Source organism: Mus musculus, chromosome 6, assembly GCF_000001635.26.
Source record: "Mus musculus strain C57BL/6J chromosome 6, GRCm38.p6 C57BL/6J".
NCBI lineage: Eukaryota > Metazoa > Chordata > Mammalia > Rodentia > Muridae > Mus > Mus musculus.
The window spans coordinates 84,898,380-84,921,918 of record NC_000072.6 but is presented as its reverse complement, the minus strand read 5'-3'; the positions used below and the strand labels follow the sequence as shown (position 1 = coordinate 84,921,918).

Genomic DNA, 23,539 nt, shown 5'->3' with positions numbered 1-23,539 from the left:
TTGCTTCTTCCAGATTGTCATATAGTGTGAAGCCCTTCACAGTTGCCCCGACTCAACAGTGTGCGTGTATGACTCCTCTGTGGCCCCCACTCAGCAGTGTGCGTGTATGACTCCTCTGTATTTGTTCTTGTTTGTTTGTCTTTATTTTGAAGAATAGTTTATTTCATGAATGTTCTGTAGTTTGTCATTTTGGTTGCTTCAGAGTTTTGGCAGAAAATATTAGAGGGACTGTAGACATTTGTGCACAGGAGTTTTGTATGTATTCATATTTCCAAATCATTTTAGTAAAAGCTTAATAGCTGTGTCTTAGGGTTTCATTGCTGTGAAGAGACACTATGACCATGACAATTCTTTATAAAGGAAAACAGTTTAATTGAGGCATACAGTTTTAATGGTGTATTCCATTATCATGGCAGGAAACATGTTAGCATTCAGATAGTTATGGTGCTGGAGAAGGAGTTGAGAGTTCTACATCTTGATCTGCAAGCAGCATAGTCTCACTCTGGGCATAGCCTGAGCATCTATGACCTCAAATCTTACCTCCAGTGACACACTTCCTCCAACAAGGCCACACCTACACCAACAAGGCTACACCTTCTAATAGTGCCCCTCACTAGGGCCACACATTCGAACATATGAGTCTGTGGGGGCCTTACCCACTCAAACCACTACAGCACAATTGTTGAGTACACTTGGGCCATATTTAACTTTGTACAAGCCCGCCAGCCTTCTCACAGGTGGCTATATTGAGTCATACGCATACCTACAGTGTGCCAGCTCCTTGTACGACATCAGCAGCAGCATTTTCCTGTCATCACTGGCTTTTTGGATTTCAGTCATAAAGGTTTGGAATACCTCCTTTCTGTTTTAACTAGTGATTCCATTATGACTCATGGTTCTGCCTTCTTTTCTTCAGTTGCCATTTATCTTCTCTTATGTGATGTTTGTTCAGGTCTTTTGTCCGTTTTGTAAGGGTACTGTTCCTTTGTACTGTTTTGTTCTACACCCAGGGTGTGGGTTGTCTTTTAATTCTCTCAACAGTGTCTTTTAAAGAAAAGATTTCATTGATTTTAATAAATTCCAATCTAGCACTTTTTTCTTTTTCTCTTAACCTTTTTTTTTCATGCTTTTTGTGGTAGTCCTAAAAATGTTACTGAATCAAGGCTACCCAGATTTTCTATATTATCTTTTAAAATTTGGTTTCATATATAGGCTTGGAATCCATTTAAGTTGATCATTTTTGTGAATGACATTAAATTTGCATATTGATACATTTTATTGTGTAGCTGTCTATTAATACTATTGAAATCATTCTACTTTTTCTATTGAACTATCTTAATTTTCCTTTCAAAGATTAGCTGATTATATGTATAGAGTCTGATTATAGATTCCTGTCTGTCTTTCTGTCTGTTGATGACCCCCCATCCCATATTGACTTGATTACTATAGCTTTAGTGTAAGCCCTAGAGCTGAGCATCCTTCTCTCCTCACTCCTGTCTCTTACCCCTTCTGTATTTCATTGACTATTACATGCCATTTTTTCTTTTCATGGAAGCGTTGAGATCAACTTGTCATTGTTCACTGAATAAACTTAAAATATATCTCCATTTACATATATTTTTCTTGATATCTTTCATGGGAGTTTTTATGTTTTTGTCTTTTTTCTTTTTTGTGATTGGATATTTTCTTTATTTACATTTCAAATGTTTTCCCTTTTTCAAGTCTCCCATTTGGAAACCCCTATCCCATCCCCACTCCCCCTGCCTCTAGGAGGGTGCTAGGGCATCAGGCACCCTCAGGCCCAAGGGCCTCTCCTTCATGGAAGGCTTTTTTCTTTTTTAAGATTTATTTATTTTATATATGTGAGTACACTGTAGCTGTCTTCAGACACACCAGAAGAGGGCATCAGATCCCATTACATACGGTTGTGAGCCACCACATGGTTGCTGGGAATTGAACTCAGGACCTCTGGAAGAGCAGTCAGTGCTTTTAACTGCTGAGGCATCTCTCCAGGCTCTCATGGGAGTTTTGTATCATTGATCTTATACCTCTCTTTTAGATTTGTAACTAATTTGTAATTAATTAATTAATTGTGTCATGTTTATGTGTATCATGTGCTTACATTTGTGTGTGCATAAGTGTGCACATGGGTATAGAGGAGAGAGGTTGATGTTTAGTGTTCTTCTTGATTGCTCCTCACTTTATTTATTGAGACAGTGCCTTTTGCTGACATTAGAGCTTGCTGATTATACCAGCTTGCTGCAGCAAGCCTCCCCACCTCCCAGTCCTGGAAATTACAGGCTGATTTTCATGTAGGACTTTTATGTAGGTGTTGGGGATTCAAACTCTGGTTCTCATGTTCCTATGCTAGCAGGTACTTAACCCATTTAGCCATTTCTCTAGCCTCTAACAGAAATGACAACAAACCAAAACACTTTTGTTTATTCTTTGGAAATTTTTACATGCTTATTGGCTGTATATGTTTGTTCTTCCTCTGTACTGTTATATTTTCTCTGTATACATGCCTGTCTGTCACAACGGCACATAGTATATAGTCTTCTGGACTTTTACAGTGAGTTTCAAAATCAAGTTGTGTAGAAACTCCTGCTTTATTCTTGTGCAAAATTGTTTGTTTGTTTAACACATCTTGCATCTCTATACATTTTAAAATGAACTTTCCAGTTTCTGCAGAAGTGTTGCTGGGTCTCAGGTCCTCATGTTTGTACTGCAAGCATTCCTATCTATGGAATTCTCTCTCCAGCCCCTAGTTTTAATTTTTGGAGGGATGGGTTTGCTATATAGTCTAGGATATTCTTGGATTCTTCCTGGTCAGATTAAGATTATTCTTAAACTCTCTGTCCTCCTGTTTCAGCTTTCTAAGTGCTAGAATTACAGGGGTGTACCATAACACCTGACTTATTAATCCAAAGGGTTTTAAGGCATGCTGTGCCAGGATCTAGGAGTAAAACACTATAATAAAAGACAACACTGTTACTTCTATCATTCAGGAAGTTACAAGGGATATAAAAATTTTGTGTCAGCTGCTAATGAGGATGACCAAGTAGGTAGGGTTTTGTTTGTTTGCTTGTTTTTAAAAATCATAACATAGTAGCATTTCAAAATTGTGTTTAGGATCCTTTTAAAAATCTAAGATTATGGTGTATATTCTTGAGAAAGTAGCATTTTAAGTATATGTTTTGCAGTTCTTGGAATTGAATATAGGCTCTTACATATGCTATACTACTGAGATATATCCCCAGCTCTCATGTTTATTTTTCTGAGGATTGATTCAACAGAAGGATGCTGGAGGGCGCTAGGTCTTTATGACCAACCTAGCATCAGCCCTTCATGGTCCAGACTTGTCCTGCTCGTCCTTTCAGTTGCTCTTACCTCTCTCCCAAACCAGGGCTCTGCCAAATTCATTCCTGTTTGTCATAACTTGATTTTTTTGTTTGTTTTTTAGTTTTTTTGTTGTTCCAAAAAGAGACATTTAGCCACTCCTTATCTTGTCAAATAAGCTACAAATGAAAAAAGGCAGAAAGAAAAAGAGAAAAAGAAAGTCTGTCAACACACGTCCTTTTTTCTCATGCATCAGGCATTTTTGAACCTTCCCTGGTGAGTTTTCACCATCTTCTAAATTTTGTCTGGTACCTTAAAGATTACAGATATTTTGTTTATTTTTGAAATCTAAATTATGTAGACATTCTTTACAATTCCTTATGCTTGTATTTGCTTAATTAAAATTTGATCACATAATATATAAATTATATTTTGATTTTTAAAAAGTTAATATAATAAGTATATTCTCCATACTATTTCAAGACATGAGTTTTTAAATAAATTGAATAATACTTCTTGATATTTATGTTGTATAAATTAATTCTTAATTAGGTGACACTTATCATTCCTACTTTTATTTACTACATTATGATAGTTCTAGAGTCAAAATTATTTACAGGCCCTATTCTGTATACACTTAGGAGTGTAAATTTGGTCATTCTTGGTAGTCTAGATACCCGCTGTGATAATAAAATTAAGTTTTAGTTAGAGGATGAATAGAAGCCTTCAACATATTGTACAACACCTGGCTTTAAGTTAAAACTGGAAACAGAAGCTTGTGTGCCTGTATAGTTTTACACCTAGCAAGAAGAAAGCATATGTCCTTCTGATCTTAGAGAGATTTTATAAGTTTCAAATGGGTCTCTGGCCCCAAGCCATGCTTGCTGTCATATTTTATTAGTTTAGTCCTTTTCTTTGTATGGAAAGCCTGCATTTTTGTAACATTATTTTTGAAGAATATAACACCATTCAAGTGGATATTGCAATCAATGTCTTAAAGTTTTGCCTGAGTTCATGCAAAGGACTCAGAAAGCATCACAACAGAAAATGTGCAGTAAGCAGTCAGGCAAAGAGGACAGTGGCTGCTCTTTAGCTGTTTGTAATCACTCCAGCTCCTGAGAACACAATAAACGAATTTGGTTTTCTTTTTGAAACAGGTTTTACTAGTGTTTTTTTTTTTTTTTTTTCCTTTTTTTTCTTTTTTCCTTTCTTGGTAACAGACAGGCAATTCAAACTGGAAATTTCAGTGACTTTATTTTGATTGAACCTTTCAGTCTACCCTTTAATTTTTATGAGATATTTGTGTCAGCAGCCTTATTCATTCTTTTATAAGTTAGACTATTTGTAAAGCCTGATGTTTCAGATCAGCCTCATTGTACTTTTTTCTGTTCTTTTCTCCTATGGTACTCTTTAAAAGACGTAGATACTGCATATAGGTCCCATGTTCTCTAACACTTTTTCTGCTATTGTTCATCAAATTTCAATTTTTGTGGGAAATTTGGATCAGACATTTTATTCACTTTGGTTATTCTACTAGGCTTTTCATAGGTTGACTAAATTGCAAAGATGGCATTGCATTTTCCATGGCTGCCTAAGTTTTGGGGGTAGTAGAGATTTGATCTCTGTGTCATGATGTTCTTCTGTCCAAGCGTGTGCTGTCCATGAGTGGATAGGGCTCGGGGCGGGGGGACGTTCAGTGTTAATGGAGGCTGTTGATAAAACAAGGAAACACTGGATTGTGAGGGACTTTTTGGACATGACGTGTTCTGTGTCACTTGGTACTAGGTCCTCTCACAGAGTGATGTCATGAAATAAATGAGTGATTTATTTTATTTTATGTTCACTATGTTCACGGATGTTTTGCCTTAATGTATGTCTATGTGAGTGTGTCAGATCCCCTGAAACTGAAGTTACAGACAGGTGTGAGCTGCCATGCAGGTGCTAGGAATTGAATCCAGGTCCTCTGGAAGAACAGTCAGTGCTCTTAACTGCAGAGCCATCTCTCTAGAGCTTATTTTAATTTTTTTTTTAAACAAATGTATGTAGAGTCTTACTTGACGCCATGACTCTGCCCCCTGCTGTTCAAGCTCCGCCATTACATATGTGCACTACTACATTTCTGCCATTACATATGTGCACTGCTACACTTGGTTTGACCTTTTGACTCTTTGGTAGAAATTCTTAATGTGATCAAATTCAAACTTTGGGATTCTCATCTTTCACAGTGTTTTCTTTTTTACTTAAGCTGTTTCAGGAGGTGGAGTCAAGCCTAGCATAGCAGTTCACATTGTTTTCTCATTGGTATTTCTTCAGTGCAGGTTGGATATTATTAGAACCTTTCTCTAAACACTGTGTCTTAGAATCTAGATATAAGTTTTATATTTTCATCACTTCTCATATTTACAAGCTATAATGTTATCCATGTTATGTGTGTGTGTGTGTGTGTGTGTATTTGTAGATTTGATTTATCAGTAACTTTTACAGTGGAAGACTAAGCCATGATATAGTTTTCTCCACAGAAGTTGCCTTTTATGTATTGAATTCCCTATCTTTGATTTCAGTAGTAACTTACATGGCCAATGGCATATTCCATAACTTGGTTGGAATTCCAGCATCATGCCACAATGTCAAGGTAATTCTCAGGATATACATGTGTCCTAGACTTTCTAGTCAGCCACACTAAAGGTGCATGCTTTCTCTACCACAAAGGGGTTTTCATCATCATTCCCCCTTGTCAGAGGGCAGCTTAGTTATTGCTCTTCACTTTGATGTGGTCTTTGAATTTTTTCTCATTGGACTTCCTACAGAAGCCTTTATGTGAAACAGAATGTTTAAATCACGATATGGCTTTCTTTCACATCATTTTTTCATTCAATGCTATGTCTAGTAAGGTATGTAGATATGTTATATCATTTTTAATGTGAATATATGAGGAGGGGAAGAGGGGAGAGGACATTGCTGGTGGCTCATTGCTCCTGCAACAACTTGTTTTCAGACTTCTTTTCAGTTTGCTACAGAATGCTGCATGTCACATTCTACACATAGAGCTTATAGTCTTGATTAAATGGTCCACGATGAGAAAACAAGTGTGATTATTTTGTTCTCTAGAGAAACTGTTTGTTTGCTCTGGGATCTGCCTTGAGTTTTTATATTTGACTTTTTTGAAGTTTAATGCTTAAGTGTGGCGGTTTTAGCTTTATATTACCTGTTGAATAACATGGGGTTTGGTGTCCTTGAATGTGTGGTTTGGTGTGGGGCATCAGTCTGTGGAGACTCAGTCACGCCTTTCCATTGCTCGTGCTTTCCCTGGTCTCCTCTTCCTCTGCTATTCCTCTCATGTGGGTTTTATCTTTTGTTTTTGCCTCCCAGATCTTGATGTTTTCTTTTTGGATATTCGGATATATATTAGTTTTAAATTTTTTGTTCTTCTATCTCTGGCTCAGAGATCTTGTTCTCTGCTTGTGTACTGTCTGCTAAGGAGCCCATCAAAGGCATTCTTGTTTGCCTTGAGTTTTTGATTTCTGGCATTTCTGCTTTGGTTATTTCTTAGAATTTTCTTCTGTCTGCTTACTTTAGCTTTTTGTTCATGTTTGTTATGTGCTTTTCAGTTAAAGCTCTTAACACGGCAGTTATAGGTTTGAAATGTTTCAAGCCATCGTTTCTGTTGTATTCAGTTCTGGGCCTGCTGTGCTTCTTCATTCTCTTTGAACTGCACTATAGCCTTGTAATTTGTTATTGTATCATGCCAGAAGATTTCCTTAATTTTTAAGTTAGCATTACATTATTGTTGTTATCTATCATACTTCTTTAGTGACTATCACTGTCATCTTTATCCCTTGGTATTTGCGGTATCTCTGTGATCCTGATAAACTCTTTCCCACAGCTCCTTCTGCTGGTCCTTACTTTGAGGAGCTGCAGTGCTGTTCGAGATGATGTCTTTTTGCAGCTTTTTTTGGTTTATATTTCCGCAGTCATTGTCATATTGATTATTTTTCTCACTGATGTGACATAGTGCCTGATAAGAACCATTCAAAAAAGAAATTACTCATTTTGGCTCTTGGTTTTAGAGTTTTCTCTCTTTATTGTGGGGTTGATGTGGAGGAGCAGAGATCTTCACAACATGATGTCTAGGAAGCAGGAAAAGAAAGTATAGGGCTGGCGTTAGGCTTGTTGGTATTTAGAATCTGAGGGTATGCCTCAATGACTTTTGGTCCTCTAGCCAGGCTTCTTTTTTACCTTCATCACATAATAAATTTATCTAGGCATAAATCCATTCATTAGGAAAGAGCACTTAGGATTTAGTCCTCTTTGGAAATACTGTCAGATACACCCCTAGATGTTTGCTGTACTAGTCTTTTAATCACCTCTTAATTCAATCAAGCTGTTAGTCAAGATTACCCAGCATAAGTAATGATTTCAGCTTCTTTCACATGCTTGCTTAGAGAAGTTTTTATTCAAGTCCTTTGTTCATTTTTATTATTTTGTTGTTGTTGTTGTTGTTGTTGTTGTTGTTGTTGTTGTCGTCGAGTCACAGGACTTTCTTAAATTGTGGTTGTTAATCCCTTTGAGGTGCACAGATTATAGTTATGTTGCCTACTTTCTGCATTACCTTTGAATTCCATTAGTGCTTTCTTTGATGTTTAGTGACTAATTTTAAAGTGGATAGTGAGCACCTTTCGTAATAAAAAAAGAAAAGTGCCAAGGCATTATAATCATACTTTTTTTCTCCTATGGATGGACATCCTTTGTAATCAGTGTAATCTTACCAAAAATGGCTTTAGATATGACATAATAGCACACTTCTGTGCAGAGTCCATGAAAGTAGCTTTTTGTGATCTTGCAATACCTTTTTCTCTCTTTTGATTACTGTTCTATTTTCCCATCTTTTTGTTTGACTATGACGTTGGAGATGCCAAATTCCAGATGAAGTTCACTGCTTTGCAGTCCTTTCATGGAAGATCTTTCTCTGTCTCTGTGTCTCTGCCTCTCTGTCTCTGTCTGTCTGTCTGTCTGTCTGTCTGTCTCTCTCTCTTTCTCTCTCTTTCTCTCTTGCATCACCTGTCCTTTAGGCTTTAGACTCAGAATAGGCTAATAATCGCATTTCAGTGTTTATTTCTTTGAAGGAATGAGGAGTCTGATATGAGATTTATCATCCAGCAATAGATCTAGAGAGTCAGGAATAAAGGTTAGGGCTGAAAAGAGAGCCGAGGAGTCAGTGTATGGTCTAGTTCTTGGAGGTCTGGGTCCTTAGTTTGTCAGGCTTTCTGAGGAGTTTTGTGGAACCAGCTACTGCAGCAACCAGTCAGGGATATCTTTACCTGTCCTGTGTGAGGGTTGCTGTTATTTCTTATGGAGTTAGGAAAGCCCTGGGGTTGACAGTTGAATGTCTTCTGAGTCCCTGAGGTTGTGTTCATTTTCTTCTGGATTTGTAGCCCAGATTTCTGATAAAGCCAGAATGAGGGATGAGGCTTAGGGGGTCGGTAGTAGTGTCTTGTGTGTATGCATTGTGCTTGCTGCTGATACTGATGCAGTGCTGGGGTTCTAATGTGTTGCAGCAGCAGGTGCTCCAGGGACTGCATCCGAGCAGTGCTAGGGAGCTCATGCTTCCACAGTCCACAGTGGCGTAGGTTCCTGTCATTGTTAGAGGAAGGCAGCCAGGGTATTTTGTTTTGTTTCAGTTCAAGGTCTTTCATTTGCACTTGTTCAATCTTGCTGATACTACTAGGTATATTTGATTGTTGGTTGTTACTAGATGAGACTATTGCAAGAGAAGCAAAGCAAACATGCTTTGGTTATGGAATCAGTAAATTTCAAGGTTTGGATGAGAAAGATTTCTTATATCACAAAAATTTGAAAAATCCCAAACCCTGTTCCTCCCCCCCTCCCCCATTACTACTCAGCCTTTGCACTCCTCAGTTTCTGAGGTCGTTTGTGAACTCTGAACCACTAGAGGTCAGTGTTGTGTCAATAAATGCAGGTGCCTTTGGGTTTTGCGTGTTCTTTTTTTTTTTTAAAGGCATTAGGCATTTTTTTTCTTGTTATAAATCTTCCTCTTTTATTTCTTTTCAATTTTTATTATATATTTTCTTCATTTACATTTCAAATGCTATCCCAAAAGTCCCCTATACTCTCCCCCCACCCTGCTCCCCTACCCACCCACTCCTACTTCTTGGCCCTGGCGTTCCCCTGTACTGGTGCATATAAAGTTTGCAAGACCAAGTGCCTCTCCTCCCAGTGATGGCCGACTAGGCCATCTTATGCTACATATGCAGCTAGAGATACGAGGTCTGGGAGTACTGGTTAGTTCATATTATTGTTCCACCTATAGGGTTGCAAACCCCTTCAGCTCCTTGTGTGCTTTCTCTAGCTTCTCCATTAGGGGCCCTGTGTTCAATCTTACAGATGACTGTGAGCATCCACTTCTGTATTTGCCAGGCATTGGCATAGCCTCACAAGAGAGAGTCTTCCTTTTGAACTCTGAATCTTACTGCAAGGTGTCTTGGAGCTGAGAGGTGCATTCCACAAGAAGCCTTTGCTTAATGGTGTGCGTAGGATGCTTCATAGGTACCGACACTTGACAGTGGCAGTTCACATTAGGTAATGCTATGGCTATGTGCAACCCCCTGCCTCTTTCTGGTAGGTTATCCTGTAATTTTAGGGGCCAGATCACATTCTCATACAGACTCCATTTGTCATCTGCTGCATTCATGTAGAAACTTGTATCTCACTTGTTCTCTCTCTCTCTCTCTCTCTCTCTCTCTCTCTCTCTCTGTGTGTGTGTGTGTGTTAGGTGTCTGGAATGAGGCTTCCTGCAGTGGGAAAGAATTTCTTTTTTTCAATTTGAGAGAATCATTGTTTAGTGTTTTTTTAAAATATTTTTTTATTAGTATTTTCCTCAATTACATTTCCAATGCTATCCCAAAAGTCCCCCATACCCTCCCCCCCCACTTCCCTAGACCCATTCCCATTTTTTGTTTGTTTAGTGTTTTTATGCCATTTTTACCTGTGTATCCAGCAGGTTCATGGTATCACCTTAATGATTCTTCATTTAGCCCATAATTTTCATGGTCTCTGTTCTGAAGGTAGCTTCACTGTCTAGCTATCAAGACCAGAATACTTTGAGTTGTTCTCATTTCATTTCTTCTCTATCATGTTCAGCTCGCAAATTGACAAATCAGTTGTCTCCCGTGTGCACTAGTACCACACTTGGTTCTCATCATTATTTGAGTTGTTACAATGATCTGTTACTTTTCCTGCTTTTAGTATATTTGACCAGAGTTGACTACTCTGTGTTACAAAGCTGACACTGCTGGGCTTGGTGGCGCACTTGGGAGGCAGAGGCAGGAGAATTTCTGAGTTCGAGGCCAGCCTGGTCTACAAAGTGAGTTCCAGGACAGCCAGGGCTACACAGAGAAACCCTGTCTCAAAAAAACCAAAACAAAAAACAAACAAACAAAAAACCACCTCCCCCCCAAAAAAAGCTGACCCTATAATTCTCACTTTGGTGTTCTGAAAGAAAGTAGAAAAAGAAGGGAACAAGCAGCCACTTTGCAATTGAAAATCTGCTTTTTGGAATAGGAAGGCGTGGAGATCCCAATTCCTGAGTCCTTGGTGTGTGGTCTGTAGTAGGTGCAGTGCTGTCTCACTGAGAGGTGTAGAAAGAATGCTGTACTTAACCTGAGATCATGAATGCTCGCCTTTTGTATAGACCTGAATTGTTTGTGAATGCTTGCTCTAGTTTAGTTTGTTACTGAAGGCATGGATTTGATGTAAGTGAACCCAGAATGTCAATGGATAATATGCAGAGAAACAAGTTTGTGCATTGATTCAAATCTCTGGAATGTAGATTCTTTTTTACTTTGTTTTGGTTGAAACTAGCTCACATAGTTCTAGTTTTTCTGGCCTGTTATAGTTGTTTCATTTGACCAGAGTCTTAACTAACTTCTAATATGAAGATTTATCTTGAATTCCTTAATCTCATTTAGATTCAGTGACACTTATTTTCTCATGAACTAATTTCAGCTTGGCATGGAAGAGAAATATATTGATTTATAAGAAGTCATGAGCTTCAAATCTTGCACCTTGGCATGGTACAGAAAGCCTAGGTTTTATGGAGAAATGTTTCTGGAATACTATGGGCTTAAACAGATTACGCAAGTTGTTGTTGTTATTGTTGTTTCTTCTTTTCCTCCTCCTTCTCCTCTTCCTCCTCCTCTTCTTCTTCCTCCTCCTCTCCCTCCTTCTCCTTTCTTCTTCCTCCTCCTCTCCCTCCTTCTCCTTCTCCTCCTCCTCTCCCTCCTCTTCCTCCTCCTCTTCCTTTCTTTCTCTCCCTCTGCCTCTCTTCCTTCTTCCTTACCTCCCTCCCTCTCTCTCTAATCTCTCTCTCTAATCTCTCTCTCTCTCTCTCTCTCTCTCTCTCTCTCTCTCTCTCTCTCTCTCTCTCTCTCTCCCTCTCTCTCTCTCTCCCTCCAGGTTTCTCAGTGTAGACCTGGTTGTCCTGGAACTTGCTTTGTAGACCAGGCTGGCCTCAATCTCACAGAGATCAGTTTGCCCCGACCTCCAAGTGCTGGGAAAAAAGGCATGTGCTACCACCATCTGGCTACCCAAGTTTCTTAAAGACAGTATCATTACCTATTTTTTCTTTCTCTTTTACATTTTTTCATGTGTGTGGTATGTATGTATGTATGTATGTATGTATGCATGTATGTATGTTTACTTGTGCCTGTGGAGGATCTTTATTGATGTTGGGTTTTCTTTGATTATTTTTCATTGCATTTATTGGTCAGAGTTTCTCACTTGAACCTAGAGCTTGCTGCCTTGGCTGATCTCACTTGCAATATTGCTCCAGGAATCTCCTGTCTCTGCTTCTCAAGGATATACAAAATGCATTGTGTCTGTTGATATGGCCACAGAACCCTTGTTTTGGAAAATATTTGCCCGGTTCTTGGGCTGTTGGTATAGTGAAGGATGACTGTCTGTACCTTAAGAGATCATCCTTCGAGCTTCTTCTTACTACTCACTGGTGTTGTGACTTGGAGCAAACCCTTTGCAATACAAATTTTCTGAGAGTGGCTAAGTTGACTTGTAGCTGCACTTGGTGGTTAGAGATTTTATTGTTGACACTGGATTGGGTATTCTCTTAATTAATTTTGCTAGGTAGGTGTATTTTAAATTTTAAAGAGTAAGTCCTTTAAAATCCCTTTCAATAGGCTACCTTTGCTAGTCCAGAATACTTCCTGAGAAAATATATTTTCAGATAATTTATTATCTTGATTATATTTATTGGATTCATATTCAAAAACTCCTATACTTAAAGTTATCACAGTTAATTCCAAGTGATTGTCTATCTTCTATCATTTTTATTTCAATATTTCTTTTCTTTGTAAGAGAAAACTGCTAGACATTTGTACCATGCCCTTGGTACATGCATGGTAGGTGAATATGGGATGGGTAGAGTTATTACTGGTTGCTTAGCAAATACTTAAAATGACCCATGATAATATCATTGAATTATCTTTTTTCTGCAATGACTTTGAAAAGAGCTAATACAGGAAGGCTTCAGGGCAAAGGAGTGTATGTTAACCTGAATTTGCGGGTGTAGACCAGGAATCCCAATACTGGGAAGTGACGCTAGGAGGATTAGGGTTCAAGGCATTCCTCCATGCCATAGCAAATGTGAAGCCAGTTCGGGCTACATAAGACTCCATTTCAGACAACATGTATGCATTACTGTGTTTAATTTTACTCAGGTCTAAAAATGTATACATGAGACTATGCCAGGGCCTAGCAAACACAGAAGTGGATGATCACAGTCAGCTATTGGATGGGTCACACGGCCCCCAATGGAGGAGCTAGAGAAAGTACCCAAGGAGCTAAAGGGATCTGCAACCCTATAGATGGAACAACAATATGAACTAACCAGTACCCGGGAGCTCTTGTCTTTAGCTGCATATGTATCAAAAGATGGCCTAGTCGGCCATCACTGCAAAGAGAGGCCCATTGGACTTGCAAACTTTATATGCCCCAGTACAGGGGAACGCAAGGGCCAAAAAGGGGGAGTGGGTGGGTAGGGGATTGGGGGGATGGGTATGGGGGACTTTTGGGATAGCATTGAAAATGTAAACGAGGAAAATACCTAATTAAAAAAAACTGAGAAAAAAAGAAAGGAAAAAAAGAAATCTTTCTTTCCCTACAATTACAGTTACTGATTTGCTTAAAATTAGTTTATTGGAAACTTGGGGATCTTTTCTTCTATTTTTCATTATTTTCTGTATTTTCTTTATATTCTAGGCCCAACAGCAAAGAAACCTGGATAACATTGTCTTGCAACAGCCTAGAATAGGTAGCAAAAGGAAATCTAAGAAAGATGTTTATACAATCTTTGATGCAGAGGTGGAGAGCACAAGTCCAAAGTCGGAACAGGATTCGGGAATTCTGGATGTGGAAGACGAGGAAGATGATGAAGAGGTAAGAAATATTTAAGTTGGTGAAATGAGGCAAGTTTTTGATGTTTGAAATATGCTTATTCACTTAATAGCTATGTGATTTTCAGAACATTATGTGGTGTTAAAGTTTATTTATCCCTGATTTAAAGAAATTGAAGCTGCACAAAGGTAATTTATATTAAAAATTTTAAAAATCCCTATTTTTGATTCCTACTGATAGGATACTCCATCCAGGGATGGAAAGGGGTGTTGGCCTGACTCAGGGCCCAGGGAGTAAGCAGATTTCTCTGAGTCTGAGGCGGTCTCTTGAGATCAACAAAAGATAGTACTTACTTTTCTTTTCTTTTTCTCCTTCCCTCTATTCATTGTAGAAATTGATAGCATTCTTTATGGCATTTTCCTAGGAGCGTATTCAGTATGTTTTCTATACTTTGTTCATGCTCAGCCTCTCATTTTTGTCTTTTGTCCCTAACTCCCTTCATTGGTGCCTTCTTCCTCAAAGGTCCCCTGATAATTTTGATCTTACCTATGTGTATGTTTTAAAGTCTGAATGCTACAGATGACAGAAAACATTTATTTTTTTCTAAAGTTAGTTTTATTTTGCTTAACATGATAATCTTATTTATGAGCGCCACATTTTTGGTTTAAAATTTTTTATATTTACATAAGATATAGTCAACAAATGACAGTTTTTGTCTTGTTTTCATTACTTTTCGTTGACAGCTTCATTGTGGAATTATCATTATTCCTTATAGGCTTAAGAGAATCAAGTTGGCCTGTTTAATTGTTTTGGATGAAAAATGCATAGTCAAGTCATCTATAAAATAATAGCATTGAAGTTTTTTCTTAATGACTTAGGGACCATCATGAGTAAAAGTACTTTTACATTATTTTTCATATTTAACTGATTGTAGTCATCACTTTTACTTAAAATGTATACTCTGTTAGGGTATGTTTATCATGTAAACAGTTACACCAATAACGGAACTGTTTGAAAGCAACAAGGCTTGGTGGCAAAGATGAGATTTCTGCTACTAGGATGATTGAAGTAGGAGGATCTCAAAGTCAGGGCTTCTTTTTTGTGTGTGCAGAGTTAGTTCCAGGCCATTTTGGAAAGCTTAGTGAGGCCCTGTCTGAGTAGAGCAGGCTGGCATAATAGCTGCACGGCAGTGCTTACAGACTATGCATGAGGTGCTCAATCCCGAGAATGCCAAAGAAGCTTAAGTTTCACTCATATCTCTGTTGTACATAGATAGCAAGGTGTCTTAGTAAGTATACCGTTGCAATAAAGTTTATTCAGTGTTTGTTTTGAGATTATAATGTAATTACAACATATTTTTCTTTTCTTCCTTCCCTTCAAACCTGCTCATATGTTCCTCCATGTTCTCTTTCAAAATCGTGTCCTCTTTTTTCTCTAATTGTTATTGTAGGACCTGCTCAGTCTGTATTATGTTACTTGTATACATGTTTTCAAAGTTGACCATTTGACCCTGGACTTCTGGTTTGTGTGCTCTTCCCTGGTAAAGACCACCTCTTTCCCGCCTCGCTTTCCTCTGTTGCTGTAGTTCTTGGTGTAGGGTTGAGGCTTCATGGGCTTTGCTGTGTTCACTGGTTTTCTCCTCCTTCAGATCATATTCGGGTTGTCATGTTGGTGAGACTTCACCGGTACAACTTCTGATGTTAGTAGGAGACAATCTCACAACAAAATCCCGGATCCTCTTTCTCTTACAGTCTCTCATACCCATCCTCCTTAAATGTTCTCTGAGCCTTAGGTGTGGCAGTTTTTGTAGATGTATCCACTGGGACTGGGCTTCACAACTTTGGATTTTGATAGTTGTGGTTTTCTGTATTGTTTTCAGTCTGTTACAAAGAGAAGTTTCCTTGATGAGGGATGAAGACTACACTTACCTAGGGATAAATGGCCAGATATTTACAGATTATGCTAGTTTAACAAAAATACTGGTTGTATATTTTCTTCCAATAACCATGACTTCATTAGCACTGTGTAGTTATCAAGATTTCTAGTACTAGTTGTGGTTTCCTTCTTGTTAAGTGGGGCTTAAGTCTAATTAGAGAGTTGTTGGCTACTGCTCAAGGCCAACAAAAGAGCTGTTGGTTACCATCTAGGTATGTATGCCACTACTGCATCCTTCAGGTAATCAGTCATACCATGCTGTTAGATGATGTGGTTCATAGGTATCAGAATTGGGTAGGACTGTTAATTGCCTCCCTCCTTTGAAAGCTTGCATGGTGCCTTCTGGTACCATGGCTACTTACTCCCTAGAGAGACATTCAGTTTAGTTACAGCTTAGAGATCTCTGCACCTTGTTTCTGAGGTGCATGGCATCTTCAGCAATAGAGGTTTACTTTCTACCTCTTGGTGGCAACCAAGGGTAGCAGTGAATATGACTGAACAAGAATCTGTGGAGTCCGATGTCAAGTTCTTTGGCTATATACCAAGGAGTTGTTATATTGCTAGGTCACATGGTAGATTCATTTCTTTAAAAAATACCTTTATTTCTATTGTATGAATATTTTGCCTTCATGTATATCTGTTTGCCATGTGTATGCCTGGGTCCTTTGTAGGTCAGAAAAGGGCATCAGATCCCCTTGAACTGGAGTTATCGGCAGCTGTGAGCTGCCATGTTCAGCTGGGAACTGAATTCAGGTCTTTTGAAAGAGTTAGTAGTGCTCTTAACCACTGAGATGTCTCTCCAGCTCCTAGCTTATTTTTATTTCTTTTGAGAAATCTCCATACCTGTTTCCATAGTGGATGTACCAGTTTGCAGTCCCACCAAGAGTAATAAGGATGTCCTTTCTCCCATATCCCTTCTAGAATTTGATGTCAGTTATTTTGTTGATCTTTGCCATTCTGGCACGGATAAGAAGAAATCTCAAAGTTGTTTTTGTTTGTATTTCCCTAATTACAAGGGATAATGAACATTTTTTTTTTTTTCGAGACAGGGTTTCTCTGTATAGCCCTGGCTGTCCTGGAACTCACTTTGTAGACCAGGCTGGCCTTGAGCTCAGAAATCTGCTTAGCCATTTATTTTTTTCTTCTTTTGAGAACTCCCTGTTCAGGTGCCAAGGCCATTTTTCTAATGGGTCTTTTTTTGTTTTTTGTTTTTTTATTTGTTTTTGACTCTGTTTTCTGACTTCTTTTTCTGTTCTGGATATTAATCGTTTGTTAGTTGGAGAGCTGGTAGAGATACTCTGCATTCTATAGAATTCTTCTTCACCCCGTTGATTATTCCTTTAGCTGTGTGGAAGCTTTTTAGCTTTATGAAGTCTTACTTTTCAATTGTTGACCTTAATTTTTGGACAAATGGAGTTCTAGTAAGAGTGTCCTCTCCTACACTTTTATCATGTAGGGCACTGTGTATGTTTTCTTCTAGCAGTTCTAGTGTTCCATGTTTCATGTTTACATCTTTGATCAGTTTGGAATTAGTTTTTGTGCAAGGCGATAGATACAGGTATATGAGTGTAACTTCATTGTTCTGCCTGAAGACATTTCCAGCACTGTTTGCTGAAGTTGCTTTCTTTTCTTCAGAGTATGTGTTAGGTGTCTTTGTCAAATACTAAGTGGTTGAGGTTACATGGACTCTTGTTTGGGTCTTAGATTTTATTTGATTAGTGTGTATATGTCTGGTTTTATTCTGGTACCAGAATGTTCTTATTATTATGGCTCTGTAATGTGTTTTAACACTAACATTGTAATTCCCACAGCATTGTTCTTTCTTTGAATTGTTCTGACTACTAGGGTTTTTTTGTGGTTTGCATGAATTTTAGGATAGTTTTTTTGCTATTTCTGTGAGGAATGAGAGGAGGATTTTGATTGGAATTGCAATGAATCTGTAAATAACTTTTGGTAGAATGGTCATTTCTTTCTAATATCTGGGCTACTTAGGTAGTGAGAAATCTTACTAGGTATCTACCTACTTCCCATTGCAAAAAGTTTTTTGAGTGCTATTTAGTGGGTCATTTAAAAAGACTTTACCACTTACCTGATAAGATTGAACGTGTTAGAGTGGACTTGATCCTCTAAAACTTACTAGCCTTTTCTTCTGTTGCATGCAGTATCTTTTTGTGAGGGTGTAGATCCACACTGGACATAGAAACAGCTATCAGACTCTTCACAAATGCGCAGGAATCCAGCATACTGCCCTCTCAAGGAAGATGAATTAGGCTGAAGAGGTGGTTCAGTGATGTAAAGTGCTTGCTGTTTTTGCAGAGGCCAAGAATTTGCTTCCCAGCACCCACATTCAGTAGTCGGGGTGTGGGTGTGGGATGAGGAGCATGTTACAGCTGACTCTAACTTCAGCATGCACACACATGGGGATAAAGTTGAGGTAATCCTTTTTAATATTTTGCATGTCCAAAACATTTGGATGTTTAATGTTTAATGGAGTGAAGTTTGCACTGTGGTTTATGGAAACAGAAGCTAGTCACAGTCTAAACCCTTAGAGAATATATACCCAAAATACTGACTGGAGGGGAAAAGCAGAAAATAAAATATATACCCAGTTCTGATGTATCAACTGTGGTTCTTCTGTGTAGGAGTCAGTCTTCATTACTAATTCCCTGACATTCCCAAGGTTGTCCCTTTGAGTCTGTGGGCCATGTTCCTTTGCTTTATCCAGTGAGGTTCAGAGAGAATGAAAACAGTGGAGGAAATGAAATATATTGGCAGGAGCCTCATAAAAGAAGTATTAGAAGAATGTACTAAGAAGGTAATATTTTAATTGACCCCACAGCTCAGTCAGACACCAGTCCACATTAGAGATGTGCTGACTGAGCTCTTAGAACAAGAATTCAGCACTTCACTTTCTAATGGCATCCTATCTTTAAAAAAAAAAAAATCCCTACCTTATATTTATTTACTTCTCAGTTTGAATCTTCTTCAAGTGCACATTCTTAATCTCAAACCTCATGTAGAGAATTATTTGTTTAGATGTCTCCAAACTGGCTTCTTGGCATAGTTCTTGCATGTTGTGAATAAATTCCTGTGATAAGGTCTTTCGTGACCTACTGTGACGTTCTGACCTTCATTCTTGTCGTTCTTCAGCAGACCTCATTGAGAGCAGCATAGTTTTTGAAGTAACTTGGAACCCAAAAGCAGGGTAACTATGGCATAGACTCCTACAGGGCAAGGTTCTTAGTCTATTAGTGGTCACATATTACCTTGAAAGCTTGATACAAACATTCAGTGTGTCTTCCTAGGATGTGTGTATTTGTGTGAGAATGTAAGTTCAAGGATTTGGGAAATGCATTGTCCCTAGGAGCCAAATGAAAAATTTCTAATGTAGAGAGGCTCTTCTTGAACTTATGTGTGCTTAGGCCTCCCTGGGACTCACATTAAGATATAGATTCTGGGCATTACATTAAGATGCAGGTAGAGATGAACCTGGGAGAGCCTATGTTCTTACCAAGGTTCCCTGTGAAGGTGGTGTCTTTGGTCTCTGAGTATACTTTGAGATAGAACGCTGAATAGAACCTTGAGGAAACCTTTCAAAATGCATGAGTAGAAGCTTGTCACAAAATGCTTGAGTTTCATTTTGAATTTTCTATTGAAATGTTTTAAAGTATTTTGTGGAAGTAAATACAGTATTTAGCCATGTGCATGTTTCTATCTGTAACCTCAACATTTGGGAGATGGCAACAGCCAGATCTCAAGTTGAAGGCTAGCCTTAGCTCTATAGTGAGTTTGGGGCCAGCCTGGGGTATGGGACACTTTCTTCAGAACCCCAAAAAAACTAACTAACCAAAACAAATAAACAAATGCACCAAAAGAAAATAAGGGAAAAAATTAAAATGCAGTACTCAAAGGAGAATTATATTTTACTTTTAAAACTCTATAACTTATACTATCAAGAATGTAATACAATTATCTAGTTCTAACTTAGTAAGTTTATGAATCTTATTTTTTCTCCTGTGGTTGGCATCTGGGGTACATATGCATATGTGTACATGTGAAGCCAGAAGTTGCTAAGGTGCCTTCCTCAGCTTCTTCCCATTGTATTTTTGTAGACAGTCTTTCTGTGAACCTGGAGATCACTTACCCTGCTTTCGCTAGTCTAGTTGGCCACCAAGCCCTAGGGGTCCCTTTGTCTCTGCTTCCCCATCCTTAGGATCATAGGCATGCATCACTTTCGCACTTTACCAACAGAACCATCTCCCAAACTTCTTTCCTATGCTTTTAATGGGCACATCTTTAATATATTCTTTGAATAATGGCATTTTAGGGTGTTTACTATATCTTTACCTTAATGATGGCCTGATTAGAAACCAGGGAATGAGGTCAGTAGGAAAACCCAAACATTTACAACATAGCCATTCATACACAAAACAGATAGTTAATAGATCATTAAAGTTAATTTTGGGCTAGGGATGGAAGAAGCTGAATAGCTTGGGGGAATTGAAGAATGAAATCAAGCCTTGAGTTTGTCATTGTGGGTGGAAACTAGTCCTCATGTTAAAGCAGATAGCATAGTCTCACTCTCCTCAACTTATTGCCTTGTGATGGACTTAGCCTCTTATCACTGAGCACGGTTGCAAAGAAAATTATTTGCTGGTAACAGTTCTTTGTGCTTTTTAAATTTTTGGTGAAGGTAATGAATGGGACATAATCATGATGCATTTTCCATAGCTAGTCATATCTGGCATTTAACCATTTCTATGGACACTTAATTACATTGCTTTTTATTTTTTTAGTGAAACTATGTGTGATATAGAGAGATTGCTTTATATGAACCTGCAATAGACCATCATATATCTGATATTTTCTCTAACTGCCCATTTGAAACTTCTTTAAAAAATTGAGAATATTTTTTAATTGCATATTTATCAGCAATACCATTTTGGGATCACTTGAAGATAAAATGCAAAGAAGCTTGAAGCTGATATGCTTATATAGAGGTAGACTATGATGTCACTTGAGAGTGGGGCTGCTGTGAGCATAACATGGCATCCAATGCCACTCTCATGTAATGGTTACAGCAATGTAATTATGTGCTTTTAAAAAAATAAATGTGAGCTCTAAGTAGACATCCTTTTTGGTAACTTGTGTTTGCATGAACTTAAAACCCTAAGACTTTTCTGAAATAGGGAAGCAGTGTGCGTGGAGTAGCTTGAAAGAGCAAGGTGTGTGTATGATTTCCTCTTTATTCTTGCGTCTCAAGAGCTTCTGCAATCTCAGAATGCTTTGTTAGTGCCACATATAGCACCTACTTCATATTCTAGTCTATAGCTCTTGTAATTTGTACATAAACAGTTAAGGATAATGGTTATCATGACATCCACACCAACTGGGGTAAAAGCATCCAGAATACATCACTCAGGAGGTAGAAGCAGTTGGATCTCTGTGAGTTCAAGGCCAGCCTTGTCTACTGAGTGAGTTCCAGGACAGCCAAGGCTACATAGAGAAACCTTGTCTTAAAAAAACAAAACAAAAAACAACAACAACAAAAAAAGCAGCAGAGTTAGCAAGAACTGCAAATTCCCTTACAAACTGTATGCAGTTAGAACCTTTAGGAATTTTCTGACTGTGGTGAGTGGTAGGTTGTTAACACAGTCATGGCCTAAGGATTAACAGCTAGACATTAACCTTTCCAAGTGAAAAACCAAAGTTTCTGTAGCTTGCTTCTCCTAAGCCTCTCTTTGTCTTTTGGAAACCTTGAGCAGTATCCTCACGTTGCTTTTCATTTTGTATGTTTCTTCCTGCCTGTGTCTCTTTCCCTTTTTTGTAAGGACACCATCATGACTTAAATCCCATTTGTTTTTAAAAGCCATGTCTCCAAATAGTCGTATTAGGAAATAGAGCTTCAACATAGGAGTTGCTGGGGAGACACAGTTCTCCCAGGTCAAGTTAATACAGGTGGAGTGGAAAGTGTACAAATAATACATATTTAGGAAGTATAAGTTCTGTTACCTTTGTGCTTTTGCAGAAAAGGATACAAATTTATCCTGTCTTCCATTAAAAATGATGCTACTCCAGTGCCAACATAATTATTGTAAAGCACATTGGCAGGTGGTTGAAGAAAATGGGCATCATTTGTCAGAACGTTAGAGTGAGATACAGGGCACTTCCTGTTCATTAATCAAATGAGCAGCTGTGAACCTGTTCTTGGCCAGCACAATGCTTTAAAAATGTTTAAATTGCCAGGTGGTAGTGGTTCACTCTTTTAATCCCAGTACTGAGTTCGAGGCCAGCCTGGTCTACAGAGTGAGTTCCAGAACAGCTACAGCTACACAGAAAACCTGTCTCAAAAAACAAAACAAACAAAAATAAATTAAATTAGTAGCTGTGTTAGTGTACTAATTTGACAAACTATTTTGATAGACATTTTATAAGGATGTCGTCTTTATCTTGAATTACACCTGTGGCTGATTGTCTCTTACTTTGGGGCTGTGATAAAATGGTACATGGTATGGGGTAGCGTGTGGTAGAACACTACTGCTCCTCATCAGAGAGAGGGAGGGAGAGGGAAGGAGGCTAGAGAGAGAGTGCACATTAATTCAAGAGGCCAGAGTCTTAATATCCTCTTGAATGGCATATCTTTAATGATTAACATCCTTTTATGCTTCATAGCCTAAATACTCTACTACCAACAGTGCCATAGGCCAGTGGCTAAGTTGTTAGCATGCAGACTTTTGAAGATCATAAAAGATTGTACCATAGCAGTTGTCATGTTTAAATTTAAAAATAATTTAAAGAATAATGTTTTTATTGGGCTGGAGAGATGGGAATCTTTTCTTTTTTCTTTTATTCATTAGTTAATTTATTCACTTTAAATCCTAATTACAGCCTCCCTTCCTCCCCTCCTCCCCCTCCCACCCTTCTTTTCAGAGAAGGGGAGTCGTGTTGCCCCTCCTCCCATCCTGTATCAACCTATCCTGGCCCATCAAATCTCATCAGGACCAAGTCCATTCTTTCCCACTGAGGCCAGTCAAGGCAGTCATCCAGGGGAAGAGATCCAAAGGCAGGCAACAGAGTCTAAGTCAGAGACTGCTCCACTCTAGTTGTTGGGAACTAGCATGAAGACCAAGCTGCATATCTACTACATATGTGTAGGGGGCCTAGGACCAGTCCATACATGGCGTAGTCTCTGTGAGCGCCCATGGCCCTAGGTGAGTTAGCTCTGTAGGTTTTCTTGTGGTGTCCTAGACCCTTCTAGCTCCCTCAGTCTTTCCCCTAACTCTTTCACAAGACTCCCTGAGCTCTGCCTAATGTTTGGTTGTGGGTCTCTGCATTTGTTTCCATCAGTTGCTGGATGAAGCCTCTCAGATCATAGCTGTGCTAGGCTCCTGTCTGCAAACATAGGAGAGTATCATTAATAGTGTCAGGGGTTGGTTCTCTCCCATGGGTTGGGTCTGAAGTTGAGCCAGTCATTGTTTGGCCATTCCCTCAATCTCTGATTTCAAGCTAAGCTATAGAGTAGTAATAACTACATGATATTGGTATAGAAACAGACAGATTGATCAGTGGAATCGAATTGAAGACCCAGAAATGAAATAAACCCACATACCTACAGACACTTGATTTTTGACAAAGAAGCCAAAAGCCATACAGTGGAGAAAAGAAATAATCTTCAATAAATGGTGCTGTCTAACTGAATGTCTACATGTAGAAGAATACAAAAAGATTCATATTTATCACCTGTACAAAACTGAAGTTAAAGTATATCTGAGTCCGAAACATAAAACTGGATGCACTAAGTCTAATAGAAGAGAAAGTGGGGGAATAGCCTTGGACGTAT

At 38.5% G+C, this 23,539-nt stretch overlaps 1 protein-coding gene across 5 annotated transcripts in view; it reads left to right on the top strand.

The window, feature by feature from the left end:
- The window catches only part of Exoc6b (exocyst complex component 6B), a 451,773-nt gene that overhangs the window by 148,340 nt on the left and 279,894 nt on the right, over positions 1–23,539 (top strand). For all 5 annotated transcript variants that reach the window (XM_006506729.3, XM_006506728.3, NM_177077.2 and 2 more), the window contains one exon: positions 13,630–13,806. In XM_006506729.3, coding sequence (XP_006506792.1) covers positions 13,630–13,806 — 177 coding nt within the window. The remainder of the gene's footprint in view (positions 1–13,629; positions 13,807–23,539) is intronic.